This window comes from Drosophila teissieri, chromosome 3R (assembly GCF_016746235.2).
Source record: "Drosophila teissieri strain GT53w chromosome 3R, Prin_Dtei_1.1, whole genome shotgun sequence".
In the NCBI taxonomy this organism is placed as follows: Eukaryota; Metazoa; Arthropoda; class Insecta; order Diptera; family Drosophilidae; genus Drosophila; species Drosophila teissieri.
Genome location: NC_053032.1, coordinates 30,356,084 through 30,378,741, shown reverse-complemented (window position 1 = coordinate 30,378,741; position 22,658 = coordinate 30,356,084). Strand labels below are relative to the sequence as shown.

Below are 22,658 nucleotides of genomic sequence, written 5' to 3'. Positions count from 1 at the left end.
GACTTTCCACCACAAGCTCCCCTTTCGAGATGCTCACCTGCAGTTGATGACGCGGCTGCTGGAGGTTCCGTCCAGGCAGCTCATGCACACACAGGTCAAGTAGAGAGTGCGTCCCTCGTATTTAACCTGGAAAAGGAGAGAGGAAAGCGGATTGGAGTCGAGGTTTGGAAGCGGTTGAGAAAGCGGAAGCGGTGAAAAGGGTGCAGACAAAAGGACACAAAAAAGGGGCAGGATCCAGCCGCATAATTCAAGCAGGAGCCCAGGGGCCACCGAGCAGACACACCAACAATGAAAAATTATGGCAGGAAAACGAATGAATTGCAACGGCGACTTCTAAGCCCCTGAATACACTATGCCAAAATTTGGGAGCTACACTTTATGTATTCAAATTGCGCTTGTTTTGGTAGTGGAATGTAGAAATGCAGTTTCCAAAACATATAACTAGTAAACGTTGTGAAAAATTAAATTTTTACAACTAGCATTTGTAACGTATAGAATACATAAAGGAAATAATGAGTAATCCTCTTAAGTATCTGTAGGCAAACAGACTGCCGGAGATTCATTTTTACACAGAAACTGACAAGGAAATTACATGTATTTCTTGCCATTTAAATGGCCTTCAAAGGCTTGGCAAGTCAAATAGACCGCCAGTTGGCAAACAGCTCCCTTTGTTAGGGTATCAACTTTCCACTTTTGTCAAAGGGCGAGGAAGCGAGGGGCTTGGCCGTAGAACTGAGCGCATTCTTGCATGGCTCCCCTCACACAAAGGGCCAAGGACTCGAGGAGGAAGAGGAAGGGGATGAGGAAGTGGAGCTGCCACTGCGACGCGACATAATAATTTCAAATAAAATGCAAAATGCATAAACTTGCCCAGGAGATTGCTGCTGCCGCCCACGAACAGAAGACCGAGTCAAAGTCAAGGGAAAAGAGGCATATACAAAGGAGCCAATTCCGATTGCAGCAGCAGCAGCAGCCGCAGCAGCAGCTGGCAATGAATTATAAATCCAGGCTTAATTTAAAGCCCCCAGAAGTGGGGGGGAAAAAGGGGCGAGACTGACAGGCAGGCAGGCAGCTAGTAGAAAACCAGGCAAACCAGGAAAACCAGGGAAAGCAGGCGAAGTATAAAGGCGTAGGTCGTGCGTGCAGTCCCTCCATATGAAATGCAAAATGTGCAAAATGCAAACGGCAAACTGCATACTATAAACTGCATACTGCAAACGGCAAACGGCGTACTGCAGTTTTTCCCGGGCTCTTCTTTGGGCGCTGGCGTAATTACGCTGACTTAAATGGGTCATAAATTGCGGGGTCTGTCTGCAGTCCGCAGTCCGCAGAGCCAGAGTCGCCAGAAAAATGAGCAAATGGGAGTGGCGGGCGATGGATGGAGTAGTTCGCCCGCTAATTGCAGCTGAAAGTTCTCGGGGGCACGTGGGCGAGTGAAAGCTGCGTCGTTGTGGGTGTGGGTGTGGGAGTGCACAGAGCAGCCAGAGGTTGCCATGCCACATTTGACGTTTTATAAATGATGGCTACACAGTGAGAAATACAGCTAGAACATGTTCAAAGTGCGGCCAAAGCGCAGTGAAATCTTCATACATTTATCATGCTCCAATCCGCAAGTCAAGACAAAGTAAATCGTTCTTTTTGCCGCGTTTGGGGCACAGCAATGCAGAGTGTACTCACCTCGATGCAGCCGCTGGAATGCTGCTTGGGACTCAGGAAGAAGGAGCCATCGACCAGTGGATAGCGATCGAATACGAGCAGCGGCTCCTCGCACAAGATGCAGGCCACCCGGCTCATCTGGGACTGGGCCAGCGAGGAGAGGATGAAGAGACGCGTCTCATCGTTGCCGTGGTTGCCCTCGTCCTCAATCTGCAAAAGAAATATAGCAAAAAGAATGAAAGGTATTAGTAGGTTTGAATTGATGAAACACTCTTAAACTTAAAAGTTTTCGATTCCCAATTTGAATGCGGCGCGCAGCTGCCAAAATTGTTGAGTTAAGAAACAAGGTTCGTTTACCCCGCCAGCACTTCTCCCGCTGTCAACTTGGAGGTGGTGTCCAATGAGCATTTCCAATATATGTCCGCCGAGGGACTAAACGAAGCAACCAGCCAGCGTCTAAGCGCCAACAAATGAACCATAAAATCCAAACGTGCCGGGCAAAAACAGAGCGCAGCGCTACTCCGCACCGTGTTGTCTAAGCCAAAGTGGCTAACACGTTGCCCAAATTGAATGAACACAGGAACACACACACACATACAGCTAGCTAGCTAGCCAGGTGTGTGGCTTGGCCTGGACTGTAAGTTAATTCAGGCAAACAAGCAGTCCAGGCCAATTCCCAAATCGATAATCAATATGGCGAGCCGGCAGAGGAGCCCACACACACAGACTGCCGCGCTTCAATTTCCACCGGCTGGTGATAAAGCCGTCAAAAAGGCAAAAGGTGTTGAAAGGATCCACGAAATATGGCCAAGGTGGGAATAGTTGCAGCCACCATTGCCACCATGGCCACCATGGCCACCACCTCCACCGCCAATCAGAGCCAACTAACCCAATGATGAGGGAATATTTGTGACTCTGTTTGGGTAATTGACGATGGTCCGGCACCTGACCAGACGAACTAACAGCACTCAGACTGGGAGAGAGTGGGTTTGGCGACCACACCAGGTTGAATAATTCAGTGGCATGACATTGGAATGTATCGGAATTAAGGCAAAGGACACGTAGAACCAATCAATTGCAGCTGAGGAATGTTTCTGTTTCGGTTTCTATTTCTAATTCTGTTTCTAATTCCGTTTAAGTTTCTGTTCTGCTCTGTTTGTGGGACAGGTTTAATGCACTTTTAATAAGGAGCAGAGAGCTAAGAGGGCAAGTCGCTTAAGCCCCTTTGGAATCTTTGCCAATATTTGCTGAGAACTTGTGTTGTTCCGTGCCCTCTTCTTCCATTTCGAGATGACACTCTTTTCACGGTGCCGCCTCCCGCCTCTCGGGCGAAATAATCAACAAATTAATATTTGCACGGGGCCGACAATGCAATGTTTGTTTGCCAACTTCTTGGGGGCCAGGCCAGAACCAGCAGAGCTCATAAATCTTGGAAACAATAAAATCAACTCCCAACATTGTTTCACAACAACGGCTTCGATTAATGAGTGTTTGCATGCCGAGCAGGGCAAAGCGGGAGAAATTGGGAGACATTCGCCATTCGCCGCGTAAGCGATACGAGGCACAATTTTCACTCATTAAACAAAAGAATGGCGGCGGAAAATGTCGGGGTGAGTTGCTAAAGCAATTAAGTTGATTGCTCAAGGAGAATGTGCGTGTAGTATCTGTAGCTGTGGGTGAATGTGATGGGTGGTTCTCGTCGTCTGGGATTACGGACAATAACAATAACCCAGATAGCACAGAGCACACAGCCAACTGTAGCAATAATCTTTTGCCTCGCTATTGCTCTTAACACGGCCAAAAAATGAAATAAAAAGGATGCAGACGCACATGTAGCGCACATTCCATCTTCGGTTTTTGCTCAGCTTTTCCCTGCACAGCAAGAAAATGTTGCAAGTCTATTAAACTCTTTTTAATTTAGGCACATATAAATAAATATAGCTTTCATAATCCTAGTTTATTTCAACATGTTTAGAACTTAGTAACCCATATTGCTTTATTGAAAGTTATATATCCCTTGGCTTTTTCTCTGTTTTCTGAGAGCCATAAACATTCCGCAGCTCCATGTTGGCTACGTGACGATTTGCTAATTTCAACTGCCTTCAGTTCAGTTCAGATGAGTTGAGTTGAGTTGAGTTCTTCTGGGCTGACGGTGGCGGTCGTTGGCCAAAAAGCGGGAATGAACTCAGACGGGGCCAAAGGATTGAGGACCTTTGCCTCTCTTCATAATTTATGAGAATCGCGTGTGCAAAGTTTTTGGCAAAACCGCATCGGGGAACTTCAGCAAATTATAAGCATGAAATTATTATTGCTGAATTCGAGATTATTGCGAGAGCGCCACAACTTTTCATGGCGCTCGGCAGAAGTCAAAAGTCGAAGTGCAATAAACTCACGTCACTTTCCTCGGTTTGAGAGCGTTTTTGGGTTTTTGTTCAGTCCTCGTCGAAGGACACTAATGAAGCCATTGAGTTGTCACTTCCCTCGGACGCATAAATCAGGCAGCACTTCCTCCCGACAAGCGACCATAAATACCAACACCCAAACTCACAGCTCACTGGGGCCACAAATCAAAAAGGTTTTCCCGCCACACCCCAAAAACCAAAGGCGGAGACAATGGCCCAAGAAACTACTACAATTCAATTGAATTCGAGTTCGAGTTCGATTCGATTCTCCTTAGTTGAGTTCAAAGTGCTGGGCTTTTCATAAACACATTAAATTAAATGGCATTGCTGGGCTTAGGGCTTAAGTGTGCCGACGGAAGTCGACGGTGGAGCAACTACTGCTCTTAATCCATTAAAAATGCCAGCCATAAATACTTCATCCTGCTGTTTGTTTATCTCGATTATTTTTCGGCTCCTTTAAGCTTTATGCTAAAGTTAATAAAAGTGTTTCGCCGCCTGTTTGTGCAGACAGTAAGCAAACACATGTGAGCCTCCAAAGGCCCCACACATCGCCGCAGTTACCTTTTTGCGCCAAACCGTTTAAAGAGCAGGGAAATTCCTCATTAGACGTTGTGGGCGTGTAACTGCGAGGAAAAACTATTTTATTAACCCGGAAAAACTGTTCATTCTCCAATTGTCAATCGCGCGCGTGTGAGTGGGGAAATTGAAAAATTGTCTGCGCTCTAAATGGTTATCCCCGTAGAAGAACCCGTAGGCGTTTTTTGCCACAGAGACAAAAGAAATGGCAGAATAAATTTGAAAATTGTCATTGGCAAAACTGACAGCAGTCGCGGTCCTCGTGGGCGGCTGGCTTGTTTGCCGAGGTGGGCGTGGTGCTAGGTGCTTAATTTAAGCAGCGGAATAAGTTGGCTGTCTACCCAGCAAGACACTTTGATCAATGGCCCAGATGTGACCTGAGGATTAGGAGTTAAAGCCAATGACAAGCCAGCAACAATGCCACTACTACTACTTTCCCCCCAACCAACAAGGCAAAGAGACAAACAGACAAGACACAAGGCACAGGGCACAAGATACAAGCTACAAGACACTGACAATGAAATGGAATTGCAGTTGCGGAATTACGGGATTACGGGGAGGGGGCAGTGCCACTTTTATAAATGAAATGGAGTAATAATATTTTGCGACAACAAATGCAACAGCGAACAACGTAGCATACCGCCAGGCGCAGCTGGAAAACGAAGTAACCACCATCAACAATGCAGCCAGGCAACAACTACACAGTGAGAAATGAGCTATGCAATTGCTAAGGAATATAAATATAAGCATTCAATGCAACTTGACTCCGAAATCGGAATACAATAAACGCAAACTTTGGTTAATGTTTAAGAGAAGAATAGAGGCAGCTTTTCTTCCTGTACAGCGGAGCATGGCAGACAAACAAACATTTCAATAAATTCAAAAAGTACGAAGCCAGACAATGAAAACTGCACCGAAACGAAGGGAAAACAAGCAAAAGGAGTGCCAAGTCAAAGGGAAAAGCAAAGTCGCTTGGAAAGTCAGTGGGGGGGAAGGGAAATGCACTCCACTCACAGCTCTGTTGTTGTAGTATACAACTGTGAAGTGGCTTAAAAGCTTGTCGAGGGGTTGCAGCTCCTAAGAGGCAGCTGCTATTCGCATTGTTTTCCCCTGAAAATCTCATGTCATTTGCACTTAATTCAAATGCGCGACACAATTGCAAAATAAAAGTACACAGAAACGCAAAAACGAAAAGCGAGTAGGAGTTTGAGCTTTGCATATCTAGTCAGGGTTTGTCTGGGTTATAACTTCATTAGGCGGCGCAGTCGAAATGTTTTTTTGATAAGCTGCCTTCGCTTTGGCGAGTTCAAGAAACTTTTGCCAAACCCCCGAACCCCTCCAAACTCCTGGCCATGTCCTGTGCCAAGTTTTTGATGTCCTCCCGTCATGAGGATAATATTCCTTTCACTGAAAGCACTCGAAAACAAATTTTAATTTCTCTGCCCTCAAGATGTAGGGATTTTTGCATCTTTTGCATTTTGCCATTAGCCAAGTGCTTGGGATGGCCCTAAGCTGCTCTTGGCCGGTTTAGTATCCTAAAGGATATGCTGCTGACCTTTAAATATCAATTTGCAAATAAATCGTATTCGGTCCTTGTTGCCATAGACTGGACTTGGGTCGGTCCTTATTTATCGTGCGTTCAATGTGCTATGGCATAATGGCTTTCTTCGATTGGCTAAGAGCGTTTTACCAGTAGGAGCAGGAGGAGGTTTATGTATGGGGCAAAAGGCAAGAGCCAAAACAAATGCAATTTCCAATTCCAATTTTTTTTTTTTTGGCCCAAGCAAAAGCTGGCGCCTTGAAGCATGCTTTTGCCTGCTTTTCTCGCAGTTTATTGAACTGCATCCCGCCGCGAGGCTGCTTTCCCTTTCCCTGCTTTCAGTTTTCTTTGCTGGTTGGCTTGGTCCCTCCACTTTAAACTTTATTCTCGGGCATAACAATTATTTTTATATGAAAAGCAAATTTCAAAGGCATCTCCCAGACATTCGCCAGACATTGATGGTTATTGGATCCAAGTGCTCCACGCCCCCGCATTTTCCCCGCTAAGCAGGCAATTTAAATGCATTCGGTGGCTGTTAATAGTGTTATGATGCTGCCCTTGTCCAACTTAATTGTTTAATTATTTTTTAAGGCACTCATTTTTGGTGTTTTCCTTCTTTTTTTTTTTTGGATTTTTTCCTTCCTTTCTCTGCTGCTGCATTTTACGAAGTCACAGTACATTGCTTTGATTCGAACTTAATCCCCACGACATTAGCAGCCAAAACTAAACGAACTGAAAGCCATTTCTCCTCCGGCGGAAAGCCAAAGAAGGCAAAGAAGTCCGGAGAAAGAGTAAGTGTATCCTCTCTGGTGTAATTTCTTCCACTTAACTTAATCCCCCCGATGCTTTACGGCAAACAAACATATGTATCGTTGCGACTGCGGAGGCGGGTGATGCAACTCACTCTTTCATTTATATAATTGCACAGACGAGGGGTTTCTATTTGCTGTGCGTCGCTTGTTAGCTGCATATCAACTTGGCAACGGTGCGTATGCGTTATGCTTTGCTTTATTTAAGCTTGTTTATGATTAAAAAAGCGGAGGTTTATACACAATGGTGCTTAAATGTAAGCAAGGCTTCTTTAAGTTTTTTTGGCACACCTAGCATATACTTTCTAAACCTGAAGCAGGTATTTTTGAAAAGTTTTTTACACTTTCTTTTGCATACCCTGTAGTTGTTATAGGGTTAAGCACCCACTTGCTGCTCCCTGGGCTCTTATCACACCCATGGATCAATGAACCTCAACCGAAGTAGACTTTTTCCAGCTCCAGGCGATAAGTGCTGTCAACAACAGAAATAGAAATAGTCGGGCCTCCATTTGGAAGTGCAAATAGTGGCGGGAAATCGCGGGAAATGGGGGGAAAATGGGGAAACAGATAAGAGCGGGTACAAGTGGGAGTCAACAAACTGAGACGGTTGCATTTGCCCACCAATTGATCGCTGAAGGGGAAGGGGTGAAAGTGGAGAGCGCAGTTGAACCTAATTAAATTTGCCTTTTTCCGGGCGTTTTTCTACTTTTTTCCAGCGTTTTTCCCCTTTCATTTGCTGTAATTTTTATCGCCGCACTGAGAAATGGCTCGGAATGGAACTCATTTGGAGCATATCTTTATAATTGCCACACAGCCATGCTGGCTAGCTAAAAAAAAAAAAAGAAAAGGAAAAATGCAAAAATAGTAACTAGAGGAATAAAGGAAAAGGAGCAAAGACAGCCGTCTGCATTTTAATTACAATACAAAAGAGGAAAAGCGTGGAAATTCTAACCTCAGGGAAAAGTTATAAGCTGGCAACGAAAAAATAAACAAGGAGACGAGGCAACCAAAGTTTGATTAAAACAAAAGCGACGCAAAACTTGTTCCTTTCGTGGCCAAAAAAAGGACACTCGATATAGGCAACGGCGAAGGAAAGTTTTAAGAATTTCATTTCAAATGCAAGTCTCAGGCAAACGAAAAAGCAAATGCACTCAACTCTGCCGGGAAAACTTTAACATTTCCAGGTTAAAGGTTCAAATAATATAATTAAAAAGGGGGTTTTGACACCAAACAAAAGCTCAAGTGAAGGCCAAGAAGAAGTTTGGTGTTGGCTGTTGGTGGTTGGGGTGGTGGCAACCATAAAAAACGCAGCCAGACGCAGACAATGAACGAACATACACACACACACACAGTCACTCTGCCACAAACAAGATACGCACATAATGAAAATGTCAAAATAAACACGACATTAAAAACCTCCAATCCCCGACACCGCAGACCCATTCCTTTTCGTCCTTTAGCCAGAAAATAACACAAACCAAAAGTGAAAGAGACAGACAGCGGCCGTGGGAAAGAGACGGGCAAACAATCGGACTGACAGACAGACAGAGAGAAAGAGACGGAGAGAGGGCTAGAAGAAGCCAGTGCACTCGACGCCGCTTTAAAGGCCAATAAATGACGAGGGTCCTTGTGGCTGCACCTCAATGAGGGCTTATTTGGCACTCGCAGGATCTGGAGGACTTTCTCCACGGCGAACCGGTTCCAAAGGCACTAAGACGCAGGACTTAGGTTCCAAAAATGTTTTTGTGTAAGCTTCTCCTGCAAGACCTAATCAATCTGGGCTTAGTTTGCATCACAAGCTGTTGCTTACACAGTTCAAAGGTGAGTAACCGAAATAAAGAGTAGCTGCAATTAATATACATTAATATTACATTAATACACATGCCTGATATCTTTATTAAAATATCCATGAAGTTCCCAGTTCCCAATTGAATCAAAGACATGCCATCTCTGTGCTTCCAGCTCATGTGCTGATATGGCGATGATATCAACTTTTCGACTGCTCATCAGGAGCGCTAATCGTGCCACAAAAGAACGAATGCCGAGACAATGCCCCCTATATGTGCCACCGAAATCCTCGAAATTCCCGCTTTCACATGCGGTTGAATCACTTTTGAAGGTGTCACTAACATCGCTAAGTAGCTTTTGGCTGGGAGCTTTGGCTCATTAGCATTTCTAATTAAGGAGCACGAGCATCAGGACAAGCACCAACACAAGCTCGTCGTCTCGCATATGAGCCGCAAGGATAATGACACCCGCCACAATTCAGACGGAAAAACGGCGGTGGATTTCAGCGAAATGGAAAGTCCTTCTCCCCTCTCCCTTCCCCCTTCACCCATATTCGATTTAAAGCTGGCCAATGGCCATGTAAGCTGCATGTTTGGGGGCAATTAAGAGCGTGCCACCCAGCATTTTCACGCCGCCCCCCAAACGAAAGAAAAACTGACCCAGACAGAGGGCGCGGCTGAGCTTCTATTAAAAGTGAAAACATTTACATTAATAATTAGCGAGGAAAGTACAGCACTTTGTCGGACACTAAAAACTTCATCAACAACACAGCGCGCACACAAATTGCAATTAATCAAGAAAAGCGTGGAAATGGTGGAAATGCGACGGGGGTCGGAGGGGGGTTGGAAAAACTGCTCTCGTCCAAGTTGACAGTTTAACTGACTAAACAAGGTGCGATAAGTGCTTGGCTCAGACGGCAGGAGAACGAACAGGCGAGTTGAACAGCCAAAAACAGAAATCAGCACAGGACAATGACCAAGGAACAGATGGAGCTGGAGCTCCTGCCACTGGAAGACAGGACGACGCAGGACCTGCGACTCAGGACTCGGGAGGCGGACACAAACGGAACCAGAGCCACAGCTGCTGTCAGCGCTCAACTGAAAATGAAAATGATTTAAAGCACATGGCCAGAAACACGAACGTTGGCAATGCACTCGAAGAAAATGTTATTAAAGGGTGAAGTAATCCAAGTGCTATGGATTCATGTTAAGTTGTTCAACCAAGAAATCGCAAGGAAAGACAGTACACTTTCCTGTGTATAAGTTGTGAAATCCCTACTCCATAACTTTCGCTGGCTGTCAAGTTGCTCCTTCATGTACTTTTTTCGTAATGGCTTAAAGTTCAGAGTGCTATCAACTCGGGGTAAATTTTTTGATTGCGTTTCTGAATTTTTCATTGCATATGTTGGGGCGACCACAGGACTCCACATCGCCAGCACTCTCACTCCGTTTGCAACTCCATTTCGGGGTAATCAAACTAATGAACGTTTGAGCTGAGTTGAGCTGGGGCCAAAATGCTTACAAATTGCACTGTTTGGTCAGACTTCATGTGTGAGAGGGTCAGGTCAGTCGGTTGGGTTTCAGTTTGAGTTTCAGTTTGAGTTTGAGTTTGAGTTCTCAGGTGCTTGACTCCGTCATGAAAAGCAAATTGCTCGGTTTTCCAGGTATGCCAAAGAGCACAGCACGTATATACGCAAACTGTTTGCAAACAGCAAGCCGCAGAGTAATTAAATTGCAGTCGACTCTTGTCTGTGGGTTTTTATTTTTTCATAAGGCTCGGCGGCATTCAGTCACCGGTTTGAAGGACGAATTTTGAACTTGCTCGGGGGATAAGGATAAGGACTTGCGACGAGAGAATTTCGAGCACGCAGGATAATTTCATTACACCCGCACAGAATGATAGACAGTGGAACCCTAAATGAATCCCGAAATACCAGAATGCCAGAGTACCGAAATAAATAAATAAATAAAAGGGCACACACAAAAAATTCAGCAGACACACACAAGACATGAAAAGGGCGTATCATGGCTTTTTCAAAGGCAGACGCAAGGGGCGTGGCCCTTCGTTAATTAATTTTTGCAATCACTTTCCGACTGAGATTCGCAATGATTCGACTTGAGCTCCTTATGGCTAATGAACAGAAAACAACGCAACAATACTTGGGGGAGAGGCAGGCGCAAAAAGGTAAAGACAAATCAAAAACCAATAAAAGGCAATAGAAGCGAGTGCTGCAAGCACGAGTTCAATGCACTACTCAACTAAGCACTTTTCTTTATTTTTTTTGGATATTTATTTAAAAGAAGCTTAGGGATCAAAGGAGAGGAGTTGGCTGATAGCGAAGGCAGCGCATAAATTTTGCCGGCGCTGCAGGAATAAAAAGGAAATCCATTCAAGGATACAAAAACGCGTTAAGTGCGCCAAATAAAAAAAAAAAAAGAAATGCAAAAGGAAAAAAGCGATAGAAAGGATACGAGTATGCCAGCGATATTGCAAAGTTAAATCAATAAATAAAGCATCAAGAGCAGCGTGTAATGTAGGGGCAAACGCGGGTCCTGCGGGGAGTGGCGCCCCATCAATGTCATTAAATCAATGCTGCCTGTCGTTGCCAGCAATAGATAACGACCAGGACAAATCGAAGCGGGGTTCTGGGTGGCAGGATGGTGGCAGGACGTTGGAGTTCTCCAGGAGAGGAGGCACATGAGACAATGACGGCGACAACGACGACGACGACGTCGGCGATGCAGCGAATATTTGCCAAGTGCCATTAACACAGGCGATGGGTTGGGCACAAGTTGAAGTTAAGGATCTGAAGGTGGCCTCTGCAAGCACTTAAAATGCAGGAAGGCCACACTGAAGAAAATACAGCCTCATCTGGCAACAGCTGTACTATCCACCTTATATGTTATTTTACAGATTTTTCTGCGTGCACGCAAGACACCTTCCATGTGGACGAAAATCCTTGCAGCGAAAACTCCCACTCAACTTTAGAGGGAGATGTAACGGAAAGGGGACCGTGACAAGTGGCGTCTGCCGAGAGTTGTTGTCAGACACAGGCCGCGACAATGCCAAAAACACAATTGGGGCGTGACCAGGATGCAGGTGGTTGGGGGCAAGGATGCGGAGCATCCAGCGGAGATGGCCAGGAGAATCCTTAAGCGGGCACCTATCCCCAAATCCATCGCCCACTCAAGGCGAGACAAACTCAATTGTTTTTGCGCAAAGCCAAGGCAAATTTTTGATTGAATCGCAGACAAAAGAGATAATGAAGGAGCGCTTGAGGAAGGTGGGCTTCTGGAGGGAGATCCATCATCGAACTGCTGATGGATTAGTTTGATGAAATTGAAGCGACCCAACAAGCGCATCCTTGGAGGAGCGCATCAAACCAAATTAAACCAAGCTAAGCCAATTATCAGATAATAAATTAAAGAACTAAAGTTACAGGCTAGACAACATCTAACGGAAATTAGATTTAAAGCCCTGTGACTTACAATTAAATTAGTTAACAATTAGCTCGCAAAATGTTTGCCCCGCCAGGGTTAAGCTTATTGATTTGCGGCAGGGAACTCGTGTCCTTGGTGGCCCAAAAGGAAGTGAAATCGGGCCCAAAACCCCGCCAAACTAAATCGAAGCTCAAGTTAAATCCGACAGCGGCACGTGACCATAGGCGACCAGCAGAGCGGAAATGTTTGTCTGCCACTGGTTTTCCCCCGGTGCCTCCACATCCCATCCCACCCTCTGTAGGGTGTACCCCTCTTCTCTGTCTGGCATCGGGGATGCAGAAATCCAGAAACACAGACAGCAGCTACAAGATATAGCCATGTAGATGGGCGATAAGGCGTCAAAGTGGCAACAAAGTCAATAAGCAAAATGTTTGTGGTGCACAAAATGTTTGCCACCAGCCCAAGGCATTGAAATCCTTTAATGTGCTGTTAACGATAAGCCAAGGAGAAGAAGAAGCAGCAGCACAGTATATACTATATATACATATATATATATAGAGCCCATTATCCCCGATATGCAAAGGACTTTGGCCAAAAACTAGCAAGAAAACGAGCAGCGAATATTAAAACAAATAAGCCGGCACATAATGGACTGCCCCAGGATGGCTTTGGAAAGAGAGAGAGAAAGCACGAGAGAGCAGAGACCAATAGAAAGAGATGGCTATGCCGAGCGACGTCTAGAAAGAGATGGGGACACTGTGTAGAACCCCGCTTACGCGCGAAGCTCTTGCGACCCATGTCAAATAAGTTAAACAGACATGAAAGGCTCCTCTGTCCCTACAAACCGAAGAAAAAAAAATAAAAACGGAAAGTGGACACTAGAGAAAGAGACGGGTAGCATGCCAGGGAAAGGGACGGGAACACAACCACGGACTGGACTGGGCTACACAAACGCAGTGAAGTTGGTCAATGACTCTACAAAGTCTGGAGTTGAAGATTTGCCAACGAACACGAGCAAATAAAATAAAATTAAGCGAAATTTATTTACTTATGCGAGCCAACGGATGCGACTAATTGCCGCTAAACTCGAGTCCAAAAATTAATGAAAAAATATGCATGTGAGGGTTCGCTTTTTTCCGTTTTACGTTTTCCGTTTTCCGTTTTTTTCAGGTAGGAGCAAGCAACACTCGAAACCATGTGTGCCCGAAAGTTCGTTGAACTTTACCTTTGGCTGGTCGTAAAAATCAATAGGCGGACCCCTCCAGTTGCCAGATTTTAAAATACATTTTACATTTCTCCAACGAAATGAGCATCAAAGGCACTTCAAACATCAGCAGCATCAGCATGTTTCGACAGCCGGCTGGCGGCTCTCGGCTCTTCTCGCTTATGAATGAACAAAATATAAGGCCGAAAGCCCGCAAAACACTCCGTCGACGAACTCAACTCAGCGGCAGACTCACTTGAAGTGCAAGTTTTTGGCTTTTGGCAGACTGCGAGGCGATTTCCCCACCTATGCACCTCTGCACCCCACCATCCATGTATCTTCCTGCTATTTAAAGGCATTTGCTGCGATTTTTACGAGGCACGCGAAGAAGCTGAAAGCGAAAATCAGCAACTGCAAATGAAGGAAGCCATTAAAAACGCCGCATAATTTAGCGAGTAAGCACGTTTGATTGGAGCAGAAAGGGAAATGCACTCGCTTAAATGCAGTAATGACGGCAGACACAGCCGTGTCGTGTTTGGCATTCAAAGAAAGTACATGTTTCATGACAAACATAAAAATTGTTTGCCTCCTATCTAGCTAGACATCATAACACCTTTGATGTGTGTGCAAATGTGTATAAAAATATGATTAAATCCATTTGGTTTCTAAAGAAGTTGCATGTGGTGACCAATGCCCAATTGCAGTTCATTCAATGCCGGACAAAATCAGCAAACATAGCATTTTCCACTGAGCCCGTAAATAATGATTGGTATTTTTCCTCCTTCTTTATGGGCGTTGTTTGCGATCGGCTTTTCGCGATAAATACGCTTGCCACACGCTCGTGCCCCCGAGGAAAAATCGAGGAAAAGCAACTGCAGCAGCTGTGGGTAATTGAGTTGTTGCAACTAGCTGGCTGTAAGTTATCGCTGATCTGCAGCGATTTGCATTATTAATTAGAGGCGATTTAGCGAAATATTACGCATACGTCCCATGGGCAGGCTGACTAGCTCTGGCTCATCTCGCAGTTGGCTTCCCGCTTTAACAGCCACGTTGATGATGATAATTTCGCTCTTGGCCAAACACCATTCATCAGAAAGCCATGGCAACAGCAGTCAGCAGCCAACAGCCAACGTTTACTTAGCTCAAAGTGGTAGGTGTTGAAGCCCGGGGGGAAATTGCACAACAACCTTTTTTGCGGGCCAAGATAATGGAAAATGAAAATGGAAATGGAAAAGCGCCTAGAGTCGAGAGTCGATTCAAATTTACAAAGTCAAACAGGCGGCCTGAAAGTCAACAAACTGCAATTTAAATTAATGCCCACCCATTGGCATTGCCTACTTTGCGGCTGTCCTGCCGAAACATCAGAAATTAAACAAACAAAGCTCTTTTCTCTATCTCTCTTGAAAATATATATGTAAACAAAATCATACTCGTGCGCCATATCTCCCCGCAGTTTGTGTTTGCACAGCTAATTATTGTCATAGGTTAGTGTAGGCAGCTATAAAAACGTTAACTGAAAAACTGCAAAAGGCTGAAAGCAAAAGTAGGTGTTGCTGCGCGTTTATGGCCCTCACAGACAGAAAATGTGTTTCTATTTAATGATTGCTGTGCAGTTTGAAAATCAAATGATACATTTTTACTGCCTAAAACTACAGTGTACATTCCTATAGCCTATTATTTTAGATAAACATATCTTTCACAGATCCTGAGAGACTATTTTTCACTGTGCACTGTTTGGTCATTTATTTTAGACATATTTTTACACAAACAACGTTCCACATTGGCCCATAACCAAACAATGTGCGTGTAGGTCGACATCTTCTGGACTTTTCCTGCTGTTTTTTCCCAGCTTTTTTTAACATCTTTATTTGTTTTTTTGTTAGTTTTCTTTTCGGTTTCGGCTTTTTCGAGAATTATTTAAGTGCCGCATATGCTGCTGCTGGGCTGGCATTTTTGTTGGCATTTTGTCAAAGCGAACATGTGCAAGCCATCTTTTGAACTGGCTGTCTCTGTCTCCGTCTCTGTCTTTCGCTGTCATTAGAATGGATAATTGTGGAAGACGACCACTTGATTGACAAGCTGACAAACGAAAGGAAACGAGTGGAGGGAGGGGGCCGGCTGCTCAAAAAGTCGGGGGCTCCGAGAGGTACATATACCATATACCACATACCGTATAGCAGCGTGTGGCAGATGTCAACAATTGTTTGCTTTTATGGCCAGGCTTCGGCTTAGAGCCACATTCTTGCGAGAAGACGCTCGGGCGCAAGCAAATGTCAGATTAAATATCGCTTACTTGCGAGCCAAGACGGGCTACAGTGGATGCCATTTTCTATTGATACATGACTAACTTAAAATAGGCAAACATCTACGCTTTAATTAGTAATTATCAGCTGAAAAAATAACGTATCCGCCCTGTTTTTATCTATCTTATCCATATCAAGTATCCGCCATGTTATCAGCAATAATTTGAACCTTCCCGTTGCCATAAGATGTCAAGTACTATAATGCTTAGCAATGATATATATATTAAATATATTATTTTAGGCTCCACTGTGCGGTTTTCATTCTAATTTGCATTCATCAGCGCACCATCTAATTGCACAACGTGCAGGTGCGAGCGAGATGGCCTTATGCAAGTGCGTGCATTGCGCTCTGCTCACTCACACACACACATGCTTGTATTGCCGTGCAATTGCAGTCGCTGCCGCAGTCGACGTCGCAGTCGAAGCGAGGCGGGTTAGCGACCGCAAAACTATCTGACATTAGATTACTGCGATGGCGGCCAAACGACAACAGCCGACGTCGACTGCGGCAGAGGCAGCGGCAGCGGCTGCAAGCGCAACAAAACTGCATGTGTGTTGGCGTATGCACTTGCATGTGCGAGCGAGATGGAGGCAGAGAGACAAGGAGTGAGGGAGAGAGCGAGTCGATGGGCGATTATGACACCACACGATGCCAAAAACTCACGGGGATCTAATGGGTTAATGGGGACCGCGGGGGTTAAGAGCATGAAGAGCCGCGTGGCTGCGAGCCAACTTACTTTACCAACTGTGCGTAATAACTGTGGCAACTGCAACCGCGAGTGAGTGGGATAAGGCACTCAGATACTCTGAATGCATCTATCGCATATAAGTAATATATTAGATTCTATAAATAATGAGTTCGAGGAATGAATGGGGCAAGTTATGTCATATAACTATAATACTCGACAGGAGCAAATAAGGTTTTTTAGTTTGAGTTATCTATTACCTCCGCCATACCTTTATCTTTGACCCCAAAAAAGGCAGCAAGCCGCATGAATAAAGATACATACCCCCAATCTCTATCGCAAGGCATTCACTCAGCTGCTTAGCTCACTTTGGCATTCAGCACTCGACATTTTTAGCGAGGCAGCGGATCAAAAAAAGCGCTTAACAAGCGTTTTATTTCTATTTAGTTTTTCGCGCGAATTTTAAGTGCAATTTCTTGTCGATTGGCAACAATGTTGCTCAACATTTTCTTATCGCGCCGGTGGCATCTTGCCCCCTCCTCCTTGGCCCACCTTTTTTGGGGGCAATCGGGAGAGTTGGGGAAGGGAGGTTGGAGCTCTGAGATTTTACATAGAGATTGTAGCACTCGCGCTTGATTGACTGCGTGCCTTTGGAGCCGCAACAAATCAATTTACTCGGCGCAAACAGAGAGGCAGCAGATAGCCGACGCTTGTTGCACATGCCCCTCGGCTTGGGGCACTCCCACCCACCACTCCGCCTCAGCCCGCGTTCACCAAAGGCTCCACCTTGTGCGATGGCCAAATTAAATGCCCAGCAATTTATTGTCTGCAAATGCAGCGAAAATTGCAAAACATTTTGCCATTTGCCGCTTTTGGTGGCAGCAGCAACTGCACACCGGCAACTTGCAACCAGCGACGTTGCACTTTGGCGAAAAAATGCCATGATACAGATAATAGTAAATAGTAATAGTTATTCAAAATAAAAGTTTGTTTCAACAACTAATCCATCAACTTTGCTAATAAATGGCTGTATTATACAATAACTATTAACTACTTCTACTAGTAGTTTTTTTCAGTGCCTAGTTGAGGTTGCGCGTTGGTGGCGCCTGTCGATGATCGCAAATTTGAAAATTGCCAGTTTTGCGGGTACTGCGCACCCCGCTCGCTTAACCCTCTGCTGCCACTCTCTTGGCCAAATTTACAGCTTGTAAACTGTTGCCGGGGCGGGGGGCGTGGCATGTCTGCAGCCAGCTAAGTGATTTGCCACATTTTACCCAAGACGGAAATGCCTCGGTTTTTTTTTGTTTTTCAGCTTCATGGAGCGACTGACTCCACCTACTCAAATTGGTTCGCTTTAACCCATGAGCGGCCTAAAGAGAAAATCTCTCATAATTTCGATACGATTTCGGCGTCTTTGATCCGCCGCTACCGAAGGTCCACGATTGTTGTTTTTTGGGCAGCTGCCCGTTATTCCGCTATTAATTAACAGCTGTGCGCTTATTATGCAAATTAGCCACAGATGGGAACCAGAATTGTTGTGTGGGCAACAAAAACTATAACTAAAAGTCGTACGAGCGGGTTTCGATTCATCGTTTATCTCCAAGCGCCGCTTTTTCTACTCACGATTGCATTGAGTTTACTGATATCTATATAGGAAGTTATGGTACATACCTGCAATGAGATGGGAAGGAGAAAAAGGTGATTAATTCAAAGTCAAAAGGTAAGTTCGTTAAGGGTTATACAACAAATTCTACTGTAAGTTTATACAAATTCTATTGTAAGTCATAAATGCGTAGAGAACCTCATTCAACCAAAAAATGTAAATATTCCCAAATTGGTATGACCGGTTAAAGTGGCTAAACTTAACGAATTACTAAAGCCGCAGAGTTCTATCGAATTACATCTTCAAACTGGTAGCCATGGCCAAGCACTCAAGGCTTAACCCACAAAAGCGAATCTCCTTTTAAGGAATCGCTGGCTGAATAGGCCGGAATTTATTTACCCATTAATTGTGAAGTGTCCCCCCGATGAATACACAAAGTCTATAATTCAGCATTAAATTATGCAGATTATCCGTGCTGTTCTGTGTGCCACAATCCACAAGCTACTTGCCACATGCATCATCTTTGGACAATGTCAACTGCAGTTGGCGGCGACTAATGAAGAAATCGCACACTCGAATTTATTTCGCAATCAATTTGACAAATGTGCAGAGCCCACATGGCAGCGAGATGGCCAGCGAGAGATAGCCAGCAACGCAAATGGCCAATGGCCAATGGCCAACAGCAAACGGCCCAGAAGCCACATGCTTTTATAGGTCTAGGATCCCAAAGAAGTGAGTGAACTAGTGGCCGCCGACCGAATGTCGTAAACACACATTTTGTGGCCAATTGTTTTGTGGCTGCTCGTACAGTGCGCGTCATAAATTCAACGCTTACATCGCCGATCAGCTGGCCAAACACGGGCAAACATATTTATGGCCGCCTCATAAATGTCAGCAAATGTCTAAATTAAAACCGTGTTGGGGAGGTGAGTGGAATTTCCCGACATTGACCCAGTTCCTTCTGCGAGGAAATAGTATTGAAACAACTACCAAAAAACAAGCGAGATAATTATGCAAATTTATGTCGGCTGAGTACAAATTATAAAGAGGTACTAACCAAGTTTATCTGCTGAAGAATGTCTACCTTTAAGTACTTTCCCATAGAAGTTAAATTTTAAATACATTTGTTAATACATTTTTATGTGGCCACACCGAGGCGCTTCGTGCCTTGTAATTAAAATGCATTTTGAGCGACCAGCCTCATTAAGGTCAAATTACAGTCAAGCCCCGCTTTGCTGGTCGTCTGCTCTCCGTCTCGTCGTTTGTCCATTGTCAACGCCTGTAATTATGCAGCCACGCCCCCCTACCAGCCCCCTTGCTAAAAACATAAGTATAGTGCGCAAGCCAAACGTGGCCATTCATTTGCCGCCAGACATTGCAACTTCTCAAGATCAAATGCTAAAAAGCAGAACTCAGTGCACAGAACACAGAACACATAAACAGTGCAATTTGCTGCACTTCGATCTGCTTCGATTTGCTGCGATCTCTATTCACCGTGGGTGCCACATGTCGCCCAAGTCGTGACCGAACTCAATGCCGCCAATAGATGGGGCTATATCCAATAGCCGATAGCTGCCCTGCCAAGTGCACACTTTGCGTTCAGGAATGTATTAATTAAAATATCTAATTAGCTGTTTCTTTGGGGCTTTGCCAAGATTACTTAGAATGCAACGGATTAGCATAATTAATAGTTCGAAGTAATCCTGAGTAACAGATCCTCAACTGAGTTATAAAAGTGATGCATTTGATGTTCATCAATTTGGTTTATGCCCCATGTCTGTCGTCTCTTTCACCCGCCGTACTGCCATCTCTTTCGACTGTCTGTCGTCTGTGTTTGCCGCTGTTTGCCTTTGTTATTTATGCATTTTTGTCATGGACACGCCGCTCGTCGGTCATTACCACGAAAACCTCGAGAACATATAGTACGACACCCCCTCCATCGGCATTTTAACCGCAGCAAACATTTTTAATTGATTTTCGCATTTAAATGTTTGGTGTGAAAAGTGATGAAAATGCGACGACGACGACGACGACGGCGGCGGCGACAAAAATGGCAAATGCAAATAGCCAGCAAGCTGTGAAGGACGATTTGCGTCTGAGTTTCGAGCATGAGTCTGATTTATTCATGAATACATTTGGCAGAGTGCGTGTTTTTTGCTGCGGGGGTGATATGCTGAAATGGTGATATGGTGATTTGCTGATCATCGATCTCCCAGACGGCGATAATTGCTGTCGAGTGCGGGCGGGAAAATCGCGAACACGATAAATATGAATAATAATTGGCGGTTAATTATGACAGTGCAGCGCCAAGTACAGTGGACACTCTAAGGCTGAAACAGCTAGAAGTTAATGGAAACTGATGATGAGAAGTTTAGGTTACATAAATATTTTGAAATGCCTGACATACCCATAACGCTATTCCAACTGTAATTATGTACGTGACTAAACTATTACAGTGCACACAAAACAAAAAGCGCTAATGCTGTAATCCAAACAATCGGCACTCATAATTAACACATTTAGCTAATAAGTTGGCGCAGAATAAACAACATTAATCACAGTTTAATGGCGAATTAATCAGACAAACAGCTTCAGCTGGCGCAGCAGCTCAGATTCCCATTCGCTGTCTCTTTCCGAGCATCAGCTTCCCTCTCTTTCGCGAGCAAAGCCCACGGCGACGGGCAACTTTTATTGAAAGTTCCAATAACAATAAAATAAATCTTGGCCAAGAAAAAGAGATAAAAACAGCATTAGCTGGCCATAAAGCAGCCGGCCCACTCGACATGCCTGAAAAAGGGGGGAATATTGTCAACCGATGTCTGGCGGGAAAAAGGTAGATACATATATATATAGACAGACAGACAAGCAGACAGATAGACAGACAGACAGACTGGGACGGAAAGTCAGACAAGTGCCAAGTTAATTGCATTAAAACTGAAATAAAAAGCGCAGCTCAAGATAGCAGAAATTATGAAGTGCAGCAGCAACACACTGATGTTGTATTTGTTGCTGTTGCTGTTGCTGCTGCTGTTGATTGAGGCGCATAATCAGCAGAAAAGGGGGCGGGGCGGGCGGCGTTGCTGCGGCGACAAGCGCATTAAGTTGTTAACAGCAAATATTTGCTTCATTTGCGCTATGATTGCAACAACAGCAACGAGGAGCAACAGTTGCGTGCTGCAATGTGCAACATCCGGTCAGCAACATTTCATGTGGCAGCTTCTTCACTTCATTGAGCGATGTGATCGTTTTCAGCGACAAAGTAACCAAGTTTGGTAAAATATAATTTTGTTTCCTACTTTCTATTAAATTAATATGCATTAAACTAAATTTACACATTAAAAGGTTTCCCTGAAATACGACTAAAGAATTCGCGTTGCATTGTTGCAATTTGCATTTCCTCAATTTAAGTGGAAAATGAATTGAGAATGTTAATTCAGGCAAAATGCGACGGATTTCCCAGGAATTCTATTTCGTATTTCCCCGAATTATTCGAGTGAAATTCCTCGTGCGAATGCAATTTTTTCGAAGTGCCTTGTCTTAATGGCTTGCGCAACTAGCTTAGTTTTAGTTGCTTTTCATGGGTTTGTAATTTTTAGTTTTTGTGTGTTTTCAGTTGTTTTTGCCTCCGCTTGCCACATTTTCTTATCTATAAATAGTTGGGCGTGCTGCCAGAGGCGCTGCCGCTAACGTCGCCGTGTCTCTGCCGCTGAGCTGCCCACGCCGAGCGGTCAATAAACTTCGCGAATCGCGACACATGCAAATTGCAGTCAGCGCAAACAATTAGCAACAGCAGAAACATGCAAAAAAGCAACAAAAAAAAAGAAGTACAGAGCTGAAAACTGAAATACGGAAAAAAAAGCCAGCGGAAAATACGCGGCACACACATGAAAACTCCGACCTATCGCACATTTTTTCCTATTGGGCAGTCGCCTCGTCAAATGTTTTGTTGCTACGTTTGTGCTCATTTTTTTTTTTTTTTTGTGCTGCCATTATCACAGAAGGCGAGAGAAATGAGCGCTTAACAATTTCGCTTTTTGTTTTACGACCACAGCAGGTCTGCCCATCTTGTCATAGATTACAAAAGTAGCTAAAGTGGCTACTTAATTGAAGTGGAGCTACGAGAAGATACTTTTCATTCGATTCAGATTAAGGAACGTATCTGAGAAATACGTTTGCTTTCTGGGTTGCTGGCGAAACTAACTTCTAACTGTTGATAACTACAGATGCTTTTTATTCTTAATAGACACGTCGTACATAGCTGTGCTAGCTGTAAACTAGCTAGCTGCGCAGCTCCGCCGCTGCTCTCCCACCTCCAACCTCCACCTCCCACTATCTCTGTTTCATCTATCGCCCGCTCCATCGCACACTATTGGCGCTCTCGCTCCACCCGTCCCGCTCTCGCACGCTGGCCGAGTGCATTGCACTCATTCCTCTGCTCGGCTCTGCTCTGCTCGGCGCTCCACTGCGACGTCGGCAGCGCTGCTCGCATGGCAAATCAAATGGTGCAACAACAATGGCAGCGGCAGCAACAACACGGCGCAGCATTCGTCATCTGTTGTTTTTGTTGTTGCCGCTGAATTTGACTAATTGCATTGAGTAGCAGTGTTGTTGTTGTTGCTCTTGCTGCTTTTGATGTTTTTCGCTGATTGTT

At 44.6% G+C, this 22,658-nt stretch overlaps 1 protein-coding gene across 2 annotated transcripts in view; it reads right to left on the bottom strand.

Annotated features, from left to right (window-relative positions):
* LOC122622276 (headcase protein) overlaps positions 1–22,658 on the bottom strand; it is an 83,623-nt gene that overhangs the window by 6,361 nt on the left and 54,604 nt on the right. The window contains exons 1-3 of one of the 2 annotated variants that reach the window (XM_043800604.1): positions 2,014–2,521; positions 1,678–1,866; positions 38–126 (exon numbers count right to left, since the gene is read on the bottom strand). In XM_043800604.1, the coding sequence (XP_043656539.1) occupies positions 38–126; positions 1,678–1,866; positions 2,014–2,064 (329 nt within the window). In that variant the 5' untranslated portion in view covers positions 2,065–2,521. Of the gene's footprint in view, positions 1–37; positions 127–1,677; positions 1,867–2,013; positions 2,522–22,658 lie in introns of those variants that run through there. The other variant, XM_043800603.1, reaches the window with a different exon arrangement.